The sequence below is a fragment of the Nannobrachium achirus genome (genome assembly GCF_963921795.1).
Source record: "Nannobrachium achirus genome assembly, chromosome: 13".
In the NCBI taxonomy this organism is placed as follows: domain Eukaryota; kingdom Metazoa; phylum Chordata; class Actinopteri; order Myctophiformes; family Myctophidae; genus Nannobrachium; species Nannobrachium achirus.
Genome location: NC_137833.1, coordinates 25,339,898 through 25,352,350, shown reverse-complemented (window position 1 = coordinate 25,352,350; position 12,453 = coordinate 25,339,898). Strand labels below are relative to the sequence as shown.

The 12,453-nt window shown below is 41.4% G+C and overlaps 1 protein-coding gene across 1 annotated transcript in view; it reads right to left on the bottom strand.

The window, feature by feature from the left end:
* Positions 1 to 4,974: 4,974 nt before the first annotated feature.
* The window catches only part of abch1 (ATP-binding cassette, sub-family H, member 1), a 48,039-nt gene continuing 40,560 nt past the window's right edge, over positions 4,975 to 12,453 (bottom strand). The window contains exons 18-20 of the mRNA XM_080741053.1: positions 12,070 to 12,229; positions 11,302 to 11,406; positions 4,975 to 9,231 (exon numbers count right to left, since the gene is read on the bottom strand). Coding sequence (XP_080597179.1) covers positions 9,125 to 9,231; positions 11,302 to 11,406; positions 12,070 to 12,229 — 372 coding nt within the window. The 3' untranslated portion in view covers positions 4,975 to 9,124. The remainder of the gene's footprint in view (positions 9,232 to 11,301; positions 11,407 to 12,069; positions 12,230 to 12,453) is intronic.

Genomic DNA, 12,453 nt, shown 5'->3' with positions numbered 1-12,453 from the left:
ACTTCTGTGTGAAGAGTCAGGAAATGATGACAAATGCAACTCGGGAGACATGTGGTCCAAGTGGTCAAATTACATTTCTCTGCAGCCATATTTTAGAGCGTTTCAGGTACATGGCTATACTCAAAGTACATGCCCATGTGTGTGTGTGCATGAGGGTCCTTAAATGTAATGTACACATACTGTAAGTGTATGATTCTGTGAACCTGGGTTTTTATTGTAACTGTGCCAATGTTGGAAGGTAGTACATTTACTCAAGTACTGTACTGTACTGTACTAAATTCTCAGGTACTTTTACTTTATAAAAGTATAGTTAAATTCTTCTACTCCACCACATGTCAGAGTTAAATAATGTACTTTTTACTCCACTACAATGTTTAAAACTTTAGTTACAAAATGACAGATTATTATTAACAAACAGACATTAACCACTTGAACCCTGTTTCATACTGTGGTTGCAACGCTTTGTGAGCTTTCAGACCTTCTATACACTGTGCTGTTGCTACTTTGACTTATGTAACAAATCTGAACACTTCTTCCACCACTGACTGCGCTACCGTTGCACTTTGTTATGTCTTAGGTTTGTGTGCAGTGAATGTGAGTGTGATTTTTCATCTGCTGAGCCTGGCTGTTTGGCAGTAAAACAGATCTTGAACTTGAACTAGATGTACTCCGGAGAGCAGCTTCAATAACAACTTCAAACCTGTTCTATTTGAAGTGTTTCAAAACAATGTTTTTTTTGTTTTCTTTGTTGCTCAGTGTTTACGTTCATATTTCAGGCATTTAGGTGCAGTACAGTCTACATTTCCAGCAGGAGCTTTCAGATCTTTTTTCTATTCATTGTTATGGTCTGGCACCATGACCCCAGGCAGGTGTTGATCAGTTCAGTGAACACTTTAAGGTGAACAAGTTCAATGACTTGCTAAGGGTTGACTGGAATGGCTGTCGATAAGAACATTGACTGTTGGGTGTTGTGTTGGCAACAGTAGCCTGCAACTTGTGTAATGTGTACACAGTAACATCCGTAGCTTTCATTTAACGCTGACATTTGCACACGATCAGACTTGGTAAATCTCAGTAATTCATACAGCAAAGTTTTGTCCGAATTTGCCCGGCTAAATAGACAGCAATAATGAAAACCTGCAATAGTCCGGTGCAGCCACTGATAGTGTTATACTAAGCCATTGACACCTTGATTCGTCACACTAAGTGTCACACTTTTAAACTGGTCACACTGGGGATCAAATTTTGGAGTTGTGCCCCATGTGTCCTGCATTTGACCTGACCCCCTCGACCTCTACTCGTGACTTGATGAATTTGCTTGACGCAACGGGAAGGCCCGTTAATCTCACCAAGCATCTGTTCTGGTCTCTCCCCTTCGCCCATGTGATGTGAACAAGCGGACAGCATGAACTGTGTGGAATTGTGCTAAGGGCAGACTGTTCTAGGGAGAATTTTATCCTCCTGTTGTTGTTGTGTGATAACACCAAAACATAGCAACAGCTGGGTTCGCGCTCCTCTGGTCGTGCACAAGGCTCGTCGAGAGTGCAGAGAGGAGAGGCTAGAAACATGCGGTGCTCATGCTTAACCAAACATTAAACAACACCAGCGTCCCGGGGTTGAGGGGGCCGGGTCGACTTCTGTTGTCACGCTGCCATGGTGACGGTAACCATGCGCCGGGTAATGTTTACAGAATGTTTAGCATATCACAAACTGTGCTGCTGGGCACAACGGGACCGACTGGACCAGATGAATCACATGTGTGTTCAAAGTGTGTGTGTGTGTGTGTGTGTGTGTGTGTGTGTGTGTGTGTGTGTGTGTGTGTGTGTGTGTGTGTGTGTGTGTGTGTGTGTGTGTAGGCCTACTTGAGGACATAGCCTATTTATCTGACAGGTGTTGAAAAATTGCTGATCATGTTGATATTGTGTCCACATTCCACATGCACACACACGCGCGCGCGCCGCGCACACACACACACACACACACACACACACACACACACACACACACACACACACACACACACACACACACACACACACACACATACACACACACACACACACACACACACACACACACACACACACACACACACACACACACACACACATGCATATGACATCAAGTTATTCAAAGTAAAAATATATAGCTATTGTTAATGTTGATTGTGCTCCCACTGCAGTCAGACATCGGCCTATAACACCTAGCACTGGAAACATTATTGCAACATATACTGTACATTATGTAACATCCTCTAGCTAAACTGTGGGCTGAATTTTAAGTATATATACAGTCTGTAAATTGACCGCATTGCACCATAAACTTGATTTAATCGTTGAATAATGGTTAAACCTTATTGACCCCAAACAGGACATTTGACTAGATAGGTCTGTATGTATAGATAGCAAATGAGAAGCCCTGTGAGTGAAATAACCCTTACTGGAAAAACATTCATACAACAGTCAACAATAATTCCTTAATAAGTAGCCTACTCATTAGTGAATTAAGTAATTCTGTCTTCTGCAAGCAAAGGTTTAATAGCTTTAAGTTAGCAAAAGCATTGTTTTAGAATATAATTGTAATACTTTCTCTCCTAAAACTATTTGCATAACCTTAAAATATCATTGCATGCTCTGACACAATATTGTGCCTTCTGATGGACATAAAGTACCGTATATTGTCGGTGTCGGGTGGAAACCTTGCATGTCCAAAACTGTTGGTTTTGTATTTATCATTTTAAGGTGTTGTGTGCTTGTATATCTGCTATTTTCACTAGTCTTGTGTGACAGTCTTGTATGATGAAGCAGGGCTTTACTTTATGAAAAAACTTCAAAAATGTCAAACTTGGAGATACAAGGTTTCTGCCCGACAGTGACAAATGTCTCTCCTGTGTTTCAGCCTTGTTGCTGTTGCTGCTATGACACCTGAATTGCCCTCTGGGGATCAATAAAGGTTCATCTTATTATCTTACATGCATGTACGCAGCACAAGCATATGCATGCGTGCCGTGCATGCACACATTGTAAATAAACACACACTGCATGCGCCACTCATGAATCCAAAGTGGTTATTTATTTGAAGACTTGTCTTTAGGTGTCTTCAGCGTTTCAGGTCAGGTGCCTTGAGTAAACATAGCCAAGCTCCCTTACTGAGTGGCAGTGCAGTGGTGGAAGAAGTACTCAGATTTCCTTACCTAAGTAAAAGTAGCAATACCACCATGTACAAATACATTTTACAGGATTTAGTAAGTGCTGTAACTAGTAATACGTTTTCAAATAATTGTGGTAGAGTAAAGAGTACATGATTTGCCTCTGAGATGTAGTAGAGTAGAAGTAAATGATCTAAATATGGAACTACTCCAGTAAAGTAACAGTACCTTAAAATTGTACTTGAGTACAGTACTTGTAGTAAATGTATTTAGTTACTTTAACTTACACCATAGCTGAGTAGCCTGTTGATAAAATGTTAATAGTGGGTTTTAAATGGATACACAGTAAAATGTCAATTTCACCAGTGTGTGGATATGGGAGAGAGTAGAAGCAGATTGAAGTTAGAAGATACCTGTTTGTTCGAAGCAAGCTGGCAGCCATGTGTGTGATCTCTGCATGCACCCCAGATCAATGGGCTTTTCTAATCCACACATACACGCACGCACGCACGCACGCAAGCACACACACACACACACACACACACACACACACACACACACACACACGCACACACACGTAAGCGCCCACATACATAGCTCCACATACACACATGTACAACATTTTGCATAAAGTATATACTGTATGGTACAAACATTTTTGCCCCCCCTCCCCAGTTTTTACATTTGATTTTACACACACACACACACACACACACACACACACACACACACACACACACACACACACACACACACACACAAACTTCCCCATTGCTGTTGAGACAAAGAAATATAGACTTCAGGCTACTCAACGCAGCGATGTCATCATTGCCATGGTGACGAGCAATACAGTAGGGTCTGCAAGGATGTGAGCTAGCATGATGTCATTCAATAAATCTGTCTCTCATGCCCTTAGAGCATAATGCCTTTTTGCTTTTTTTAATTCTTTATTCCTGGTGAATTTCATAATCACTGCTGTGTCCTGTGGGATTTTACAGGCACATGTTGAGCAAAAACTCCAACGTTATGCAACACTGTAACAATATTGTCTAAGTCCAGAGTAGGATAGAACCAGTGGTGGAAAAAGTACTTTTTCCAAAGTAAAAGTATCAATACTGCAATGTAGAAATACCCTCTGTTACGCTATGGTCACACCAAACTACCTATGGGAGTGGATTTCCGAACCCGCCAATGTATTTCATTGGGAATGGAGTGGTTTCCTGCCAGTAGAGGATTTCTGCAAAAAACGCTCCATTCTCATTGAAATGCATTGGAGGAATCGGGAATACACTCTCATAGGTAGCTTTCATAAAATTGTAGGGTTAGGGTTAGTTAGAGTAAAAGTACAATGTCCTTCCTGAGATGTAGTGGACTAAAAGTAAACGTATTGAAAATTGGAAATACTGACTTTATACAACCAAAAAATGCATGCTGCTTTTGAGAACTACAGGCCAAGTGTACCCAACTCTGTAGCTAGCTATGTGGCGAATACTTCAGTAAAGTAAAACATCCATAACACTGTAGTAAAAAAAAAAAGTAAAAAAAGTACAGTACTTGAGTAAATGTACTTAGTTACTTTACATCACTGAGGGAATGACAGGTGACACAGATCATCTGATTAAATATCAGGATTGTGCACTGACTGGTTGAGCTACTGTACTGTAGGAGGACAAAACAATCCAGTGCCAAGTCCTGTGTGTTCAACTCGGGACTTTAAGAAACAAGGTAAAGACACATATTTCCCATGAGGGTTTATTGTTTCAAAAGACAATACAGTCATCAAAGCGTATGTGCTATCACAGTGCATACATTTTACAATACAGGTGTTTTAATATACAGATACAGTATTATGCTTCAACGTGCCCTTTGGGGGATTACGGACGAGGAGGTAGATTGGAGTTACAGACTTTATCCCAGTAGACTGATGGGCGCTAAACATCCCGCTGCAGTAACCTGCACTGAAGTTTATTATGGCAATGTCATGAATGCTGTCAAAAGGCTTTCAACAGTTAAAGGGATATTTCACTTAAAAAAAAGAAAGTTTGGTCATTTTATCATCTAATCAGGCTTTTATGAACACCCTGAACAGTTTGCTTGATTCGATATTTAGATATTTGATGTTAATGTTACCAGGCCCTCCTCCTCCAGGGCTTCTCCCCATACACACTCATTGTAACTTCAAACTCCATTTTAACCATGATAGATTAATTAAAAACAGACATTATTTTTACTACGCTCCTAATACGTGAGCAGCTGTGTTTTTTTAATAACTTTTTTCAATTATTTTTAATAATTCTTTATTGTATTTATTTTGTTCCAAGAATTATTAAAAATAAATTAATAAGTTATTGAAAAAATACGGCCTGCTCACGTATTAGGAGGGTATTATGAGAAAGTGACATATCCCTTTAAGCATCAGCTATATTAGTTACCAGCCATTGTCCATCTTTTAAATCGAGAGTTATTTGTACCGGTGATTGTCCTTCTATGTCGCACTCTTTGCAACGATGCATTCATTCAGTTACTGCTATAGCCAGCACTGTCCATACCTTCCAAACCTTTTATAACAGCAGCTACACCTAAAACTCATGTACTGTATGACCAGAAAACTAAAATAAAAGCTGAGGCACAGAGCTGATTCCCTCGGGAAGAATATATTTCCTACAGTTTGTCAGATTAATTAAAACCATACAGCCACCAAAAGAAAAAAAAATATTTGTGTTCTCGATCATATTGGCTATCATCAGTTGTTTAATGTACACGGTTAAACAGAAAGGCATGCTGCTTCTGAGAACTACAGGCAAAGTGTACTCAACTCTGTAGCTATGTGGCTCTAGTGACAATCCTTGCTTGTTTGTGCTCAAGGAGGATTACATCCAGAAAGAGAGAATTACATTTCTCAGAGATGTACATTTTCTTTCCCCCCATGATAATCTCCCTTAAAATGTGCGGCAACAGCAACAAAGACAAAATGTCCAAGCAATACAACATAAGTAATTTGTTTGTGTGTTAGATTATTATATATATATAATAAAACAAAAAATACAATTTCAACTTTTATGAAAAAATATTGACAATTACCATGGTGGTCAATTTTCTATAATATGGCTCCTGGACCAGCCATGAAAGAACTTTCAAAGTCTACTACTTCTTATTGACATCACTTTGCAAAATTACCCTAAATAACATGTTGTATACAGTACAGTACAGTACAGTACAGTACAGTACAGTACAGTACAGTACAGTATGTACGTAGTTTACTAGTTTCACATTTATACATGATACAAGTATCTGCAGTATGAAAAAACTAAAACTGCTTTTCTTTTTCAAATGCATGTAAATCTTCATCATTCCCTACTGGGACTGAATGGCACAATATGAAAGCTGGACAGATTAGTGATCTAAGGACTGTAGGCCTACTATATGTCAGTCATTCTCATTAACAATATAAGCCTGGACAATTTGCGTTGTCAGTTAAGAGAGCTGGGCCCCTTATACAGATCCATAGGCTATTTCGTAATACAAAATAAATAAATAAAGAAATCAAGGCACCTCTCTCATAGAAAATCTATTTTGAGCGGCACCAACCGCTCCAACAACTGACTGCGCTTGTATGTCTGTCCATATGTCTGTCTGTCCGTAGCAGTATGGCCTCAACAGCCGCAATACCGCAGGGTGACCAACCTTCAAGTGGTGCTGTTGAGCAGCCTTGAAGTGTTTGAAGGGATACTGTGTACCATGGTATGGTATAGGCTAAGGAACCACTCACACTGGGTGGGATGTTTTATGTGTTTTGCTATGAGAAGAAGGCATTGTACTTCTTTTCTCTGTTATAGGCAAAAATATCAATCTCTAAACAAACATCTCTCCATGACATGCTGAAGCTACAGTAAAGGCCCATTTATACTCCCACAGAATCCAATTGGCATTGCTCATATACTTTGCATTATTGAACTTGTTCATAATATGTAATTTCTGTATCGTAACTTACTGTACAGAAAATGCGCACACAGACGGACAAAATGAATGCTGAGAACGGACAGAAGAATCCGTACACATATAGTTATTATCGTAGAATATAAATGGGCCTTACAGTCAGCCTGCATTTTCTGTGCTAAATCATCAGAAGTAGCTATTGAGTGAATTCTACATTACCATCCAGTATAAAACTAGCATTTGGGTACAGACAGCTTGAAGAGCATGATAACATTTTAATATGTCCCTAGAATCTACCCAGCTGTCCACCCACTCCGTCCAGCACAGTGGGGTACAAGTGGGGAGTCCAGAGAGGATTCACAAGCTGATTATCTTAACAAGCAATACAAGAGCAGTGGAACTGACACTTTTGACACATGACAAAATAAAAGACCCCACATCAATGAAGTCGACAACAACCCCTCTCCCCCAGCTCTCACGGGAGGTATAGGCACAGGCACACACAAAATAAATCACCAGTTACCGAGAATAACGTCACTCACTACAACCAGAAGCAACAAGCTACTCCGCAGGCTAATACAGTTTGGTACACAGCACCTGGTAACCAATCGTGACATGGTTACCACTTCCTGCACTATAGGAAACAGAAAGTACAAATAAAGTACAGATTATGGGTACATCTCAAGTCTCTTATTTGATATTTCCTCACTCTGCGTTCCTTCAAACGAGGGTGGAGGAGTGAAAAGGGATCTCTGAGAAGCTATGAGCGTGGGTTTACGCAAGAGCAGCCTACCTACATTACATGAATTACTTCACCCCTACAACAGGCAAATTTGAAGGTGATGGCAGAGAAACAGTATGCGTAAGTGCTCGTTATTTTAGGCTCTTTGATATATAGTATAACAATAAATGTTCTAAACAGAGTCATGAATGCAGGGTCTGGGGACTAGTGTTTGTGTATAACAGTAATGACAGACACTGTTGGCAGATACAGTACAGTTAGTAGTGCCACTGTAATCAGAAATGGACATCGCCTCATTTCAGTAAAACATATTTCCTTCTTTCTTCTCTCGCATGGAAAGAAAATACTCAAGTGAGGGGAAAAGTGGATGCAATTTAAAAGACTTGGGATGCACCCGATAACAAGCAGGCAGCTACAGTCTAAGTGGGAGTCCAGAGAAACAAGAGATCTGGCTAGGTGGAGTACTGAGGCACGAAACACCTTGGGAGAATGTTCTGACACCCAATTCATACAAACTGTAGTGTTGTGCTCTGACAACACAGTACTCTCCTCATTATCTTCCTTCTAGGCAGCAGGCAACAGGGAAATGCAGAAGGGTTCAGAAAACGGACCATATCTTTTCTTACAGAGGAACATACTTCTTTCTGCGTTTATATATGAAAACGCTTTGTAACTCTTGCATATAATTCACAACTACACAACAATTTTCAGTACATTACAGCTTTCTACAATTCAAATATAAGGTACTGTAGAATATATGATAATCCAGGGACCAGCAATGAACCCATACTGGCAATGTTCTGAATTGTTCTTGTTTGCAGGTTATTGGAACTAAAAGTGATCCTGACTTTGGCGCACAGCCTATTCAAGACGAGAGGGTCAAAGTTTTCAACACGCTGCAGATAGAAAAGCTACACGGATCAGATGCTATTCTTAGTATCGATTCTGTCGCGTGCGCTTCTACATGCAGGGTTTTGAAAGTTTCTCTAGCGAGAATAGGCCAACGCAATTGTTGCAGGGTCAGGCAGCTGGTGTTTGTGTGTGTATGTGTGTGTGTGTGTGTGTGTGTGTGTGTGTGTGTGTGTGTGTGTGTGTGTGTGTGTGTGTGTGTGTGTGTGTGTCCACATCTTATCATTCAGCAGAGGAGACTGGGATGCATCAGTCCATCAGGGTAAAGGGATCTCCCTCCATCCCAAATACATCCACAGATGACAGCAAGGCGTAGGCCAAAGTGTGAAGCCTGGGCCTCGCCCTGGCAGCTTTTCGAGCGGTTCGAGGCGGTCGCTGGTGCAAGACTGTCACGTTCTCAGCTTGAGGATGACAGTGGCCAGGACGAGGAAGAAGGTGTTCCAGCCAATTGTGACGGCGAAGCCTCGCCACACCATCATCCGCGTCAGACCCCAACCTGTGGGAGAGAATCTCTTGTAATGTCATCTCATACTTGTAATCTACACAAGTATGTTTATAAATACCTTGTGTCAGTTAAGTTATATCACCAGCCAGTCAAAGGATACGATTTGAAATGCAAGTGAGACAGATTTTGTCTGAATGAACCACACTCTCCTTGCCAGTCGCCCCTCTCTCAAATTGTTGAATCTGGTGATTAATCATTAAACCACAGGATTTAATAAGACAATGCCTACATAAAAAGGAAACTTAGATGGCATCTTTTGCAACATAGTAGGCTAGCTTTCCATCAAGGTTCTTTACGGTGATGGGAACGCTTGAGGCAAAGGAGAAAGTGTTTCGGACACGCAGCAAAATACATTTATATATTATAGTATTTTGTTATTATTTATTTTGGCTACTGAGCAGCGAGCCTGAGCGGAGCGCAGAGGGAGTGGTGTGCAAATCAAGGTGAGCTGGGAGGGGCATCAACATGAGCATATCGCGAGCGCTACAACAGCCCCCTGGAGTGAGGAGCGGCATCCGCGGCAAATGCAGTAAATGATGTAGGTCAAGACTTAAGGTGGCTCTCCACCAAACAGACAACAAGAGACTCTTTCCAACTCCTTCAGACTGGCAGTCTGTGGCATTTAATTGACACAGACTAAGCACAAACTCTAGTCGGCTGAAAGAACATTGTTCTTGCGCTGATTTGTGTGTGCCAGTGTGTTGCCAGGTCTGCTTATTATAAGCGACTATGGGCTTGTTTTACTTTAATGTCGCTTGTAAATATTTTGCGGGTTGCTTTTGTTTGGGCTCATTATAAGTGACATATTAAGTGACATATTACTGTAATGTCACTTAACATTCGGCTTCTAAATCATAACCTAAGTTTTCTGAAAAACATATTTTCTTTTTTATGTTGTTACACATAACAACTAATGTGACACAGATGCTGTTCCGGAAAACAACATATAGGTTGGAGCCAGTGGATTGTTGTGCCAGGCTCTGTGTTTTGTTTTGAATAAAGTACCTACTTTCAACCTTGCAGTTGAATTTGGACACTGTCTGCCAACATCATCTCTTTCACCTACTGTTGTACTGCTGCGTATGAGGTCCTATCTGACACTGTCTATCAAGTGACACGGGAGGAGGCTCAAGGAGATGCTGTCAGCCCTTATTATCATCAAGAAATGATGAGCAAGAAGAGAGAGATAACAGAGAAAGGTAAAATAACAACTGATGGGAGGTGGAAAAAGAGATAGCGAGAGAGAGAGAGAGAGAGAGAGAGAGAGAGAGAGAGAGAGAGAGAGAGAGAGAGAGAGAGAGAGAGAGAGAGAGGAAGGAAGAACGATTAAGAGATAAAGGAGAAAGAATGAGAGGTGGCCAGAGAGAGAGATAACTGAGAAAGTGGATAGAGAAAGGTACATGACAACTGAAAAAAAGAGATAGCGAGAGAGAGAGAGAGAAAGAGAGAGAGAGAGAGAGAGAGAGAGAGAGAGAGAGAGAGAGGGAGAGAGAGAGAGAGAGAGAGAGACAGGAAGGAAGTGAGATGAAGAGATAAAGAAGAAAGAATGAGACGTGGCCAGAGAAGAGAAACAAGTATCTGTCCATCATCCACTGAGCTGATCTTCAGTGTATCTGGGGCTTCTGAATGATTTAGAGCCCGGAGCCTGTGTGTGTGTGTGTGTGTGTGTGTGTGTGTGTGTGTGTGTGTGTGTGTGTGTGTGTGTGTGTGTGTGGGTGTGTGTGTGTGTGTGTGCGTCTGCGTGTGCGTGTGTCGTATGTTTGTGTACATGTATGAGTGCATCACTTGTGAGCTGGTACATTTGCCAGTACATGTGTGTGTGTGTGTGTATACATACACATACATACTGTGTGTGTGTGTTTATGTGTGCACTGTCCCCTGTGTAAATGTTTGTGTGTGTGCGTGGATCATGTGAGCAAAGCACATGGTGGCTGGCGTACCGACAGGATATACAGTTTCTCGTGTTGTGTAACCCAGTGTTGTGTAACGTGTGTGAATGTGTGTTTTGCTGTGTGTGTGTGTGTGTGTGTGTGTGTGTGTGTGTGTGTGTGTGTGTGTTACCTCGGTACATGATACAGCGCAGGGCTTCAGAGGCGTAGGTCTGAGGGAGGGCCAGGCTGAGGTACCGGAGAGGATAAGGGATACACTCCACAGGCCAGATGATACCTAGAGGGGCCAGGAAACAAGATGGCTGCCTTGTCTTGACTGATATACGGTATCAAAGGAACATACCAGTGGTATTGTCTTTTTTTAGCCCTTTGGCTAAGACTAACACAGTATATCGTCGTTGTCGGGTGGAAACCTTGTATGTCCAAAACTCTTCCTTTTGCATTTACCATTTTAAAAATTATTTAAACTAGAGAAAACAGACGATCTACAAGCACGAGGCGGTGTGTGCTTGTAGATCTGCTGTTTTCACTACCTGTGCGACGGCCTTGTATGATGAAGCAGGGCTTTATTTCGTGAAAAAACATACACATTTGAAACTTGGGAGATACAAGGTTTCTGCCCGACAGTGACGATATTTACATTGCTGGTTACAATTTCCCATACACGTTAGTTTGATCAGATAAAATAAAACATTTCTGCATAAAAAACAATCAACAAACTATAGGCTCCTAAAAAACGTGTCAAATCTTGGCCAATATGTAAATAATATAAGAAAGAGGCAAACATTTTCTAAATAGCACATATACAAGCGTTGTGAGTAGCACAGTACTGATCTGTGGAACTGAGTCAAACAAAATGTAGTGCCCACAATTCCCAGTGCTTGTCAGGGCCTGAAGGGGTTGAGAACCACTGATGTATAAGTATACTGTATAGCTGTACCACTAATGATGAGGTTGGGGTAGAAGATGCCCAGTGCTGCCTGGTTGGCGTTCTGCTCGTCGTCGATGGCAGCAGAGATGACCAGGCCAAAGGAGATCCCTGTGACTCCCTGCAGCACAATCAGAGCTACCACCAGCACTATGGAGCCTTCATTGGGAATCTACAGGGAGGCAGAGAAAGGTGAGGGAATAGGGGTGGGATAGGAGAAATAAAGGAATTATGGTAAATTGACTGCATTTATATAGTGCTTTTTTAATCGTAAATCTTTCAAACTACTGAAATGCACTTTATAAGTACCGTACTGTACATTACTTCGCGTTCTCTGTAGAGTTCTCAATGGGCCTGAAAATTAAGGCCCAGCCCTAACTGGGCTCTACTGGGCCC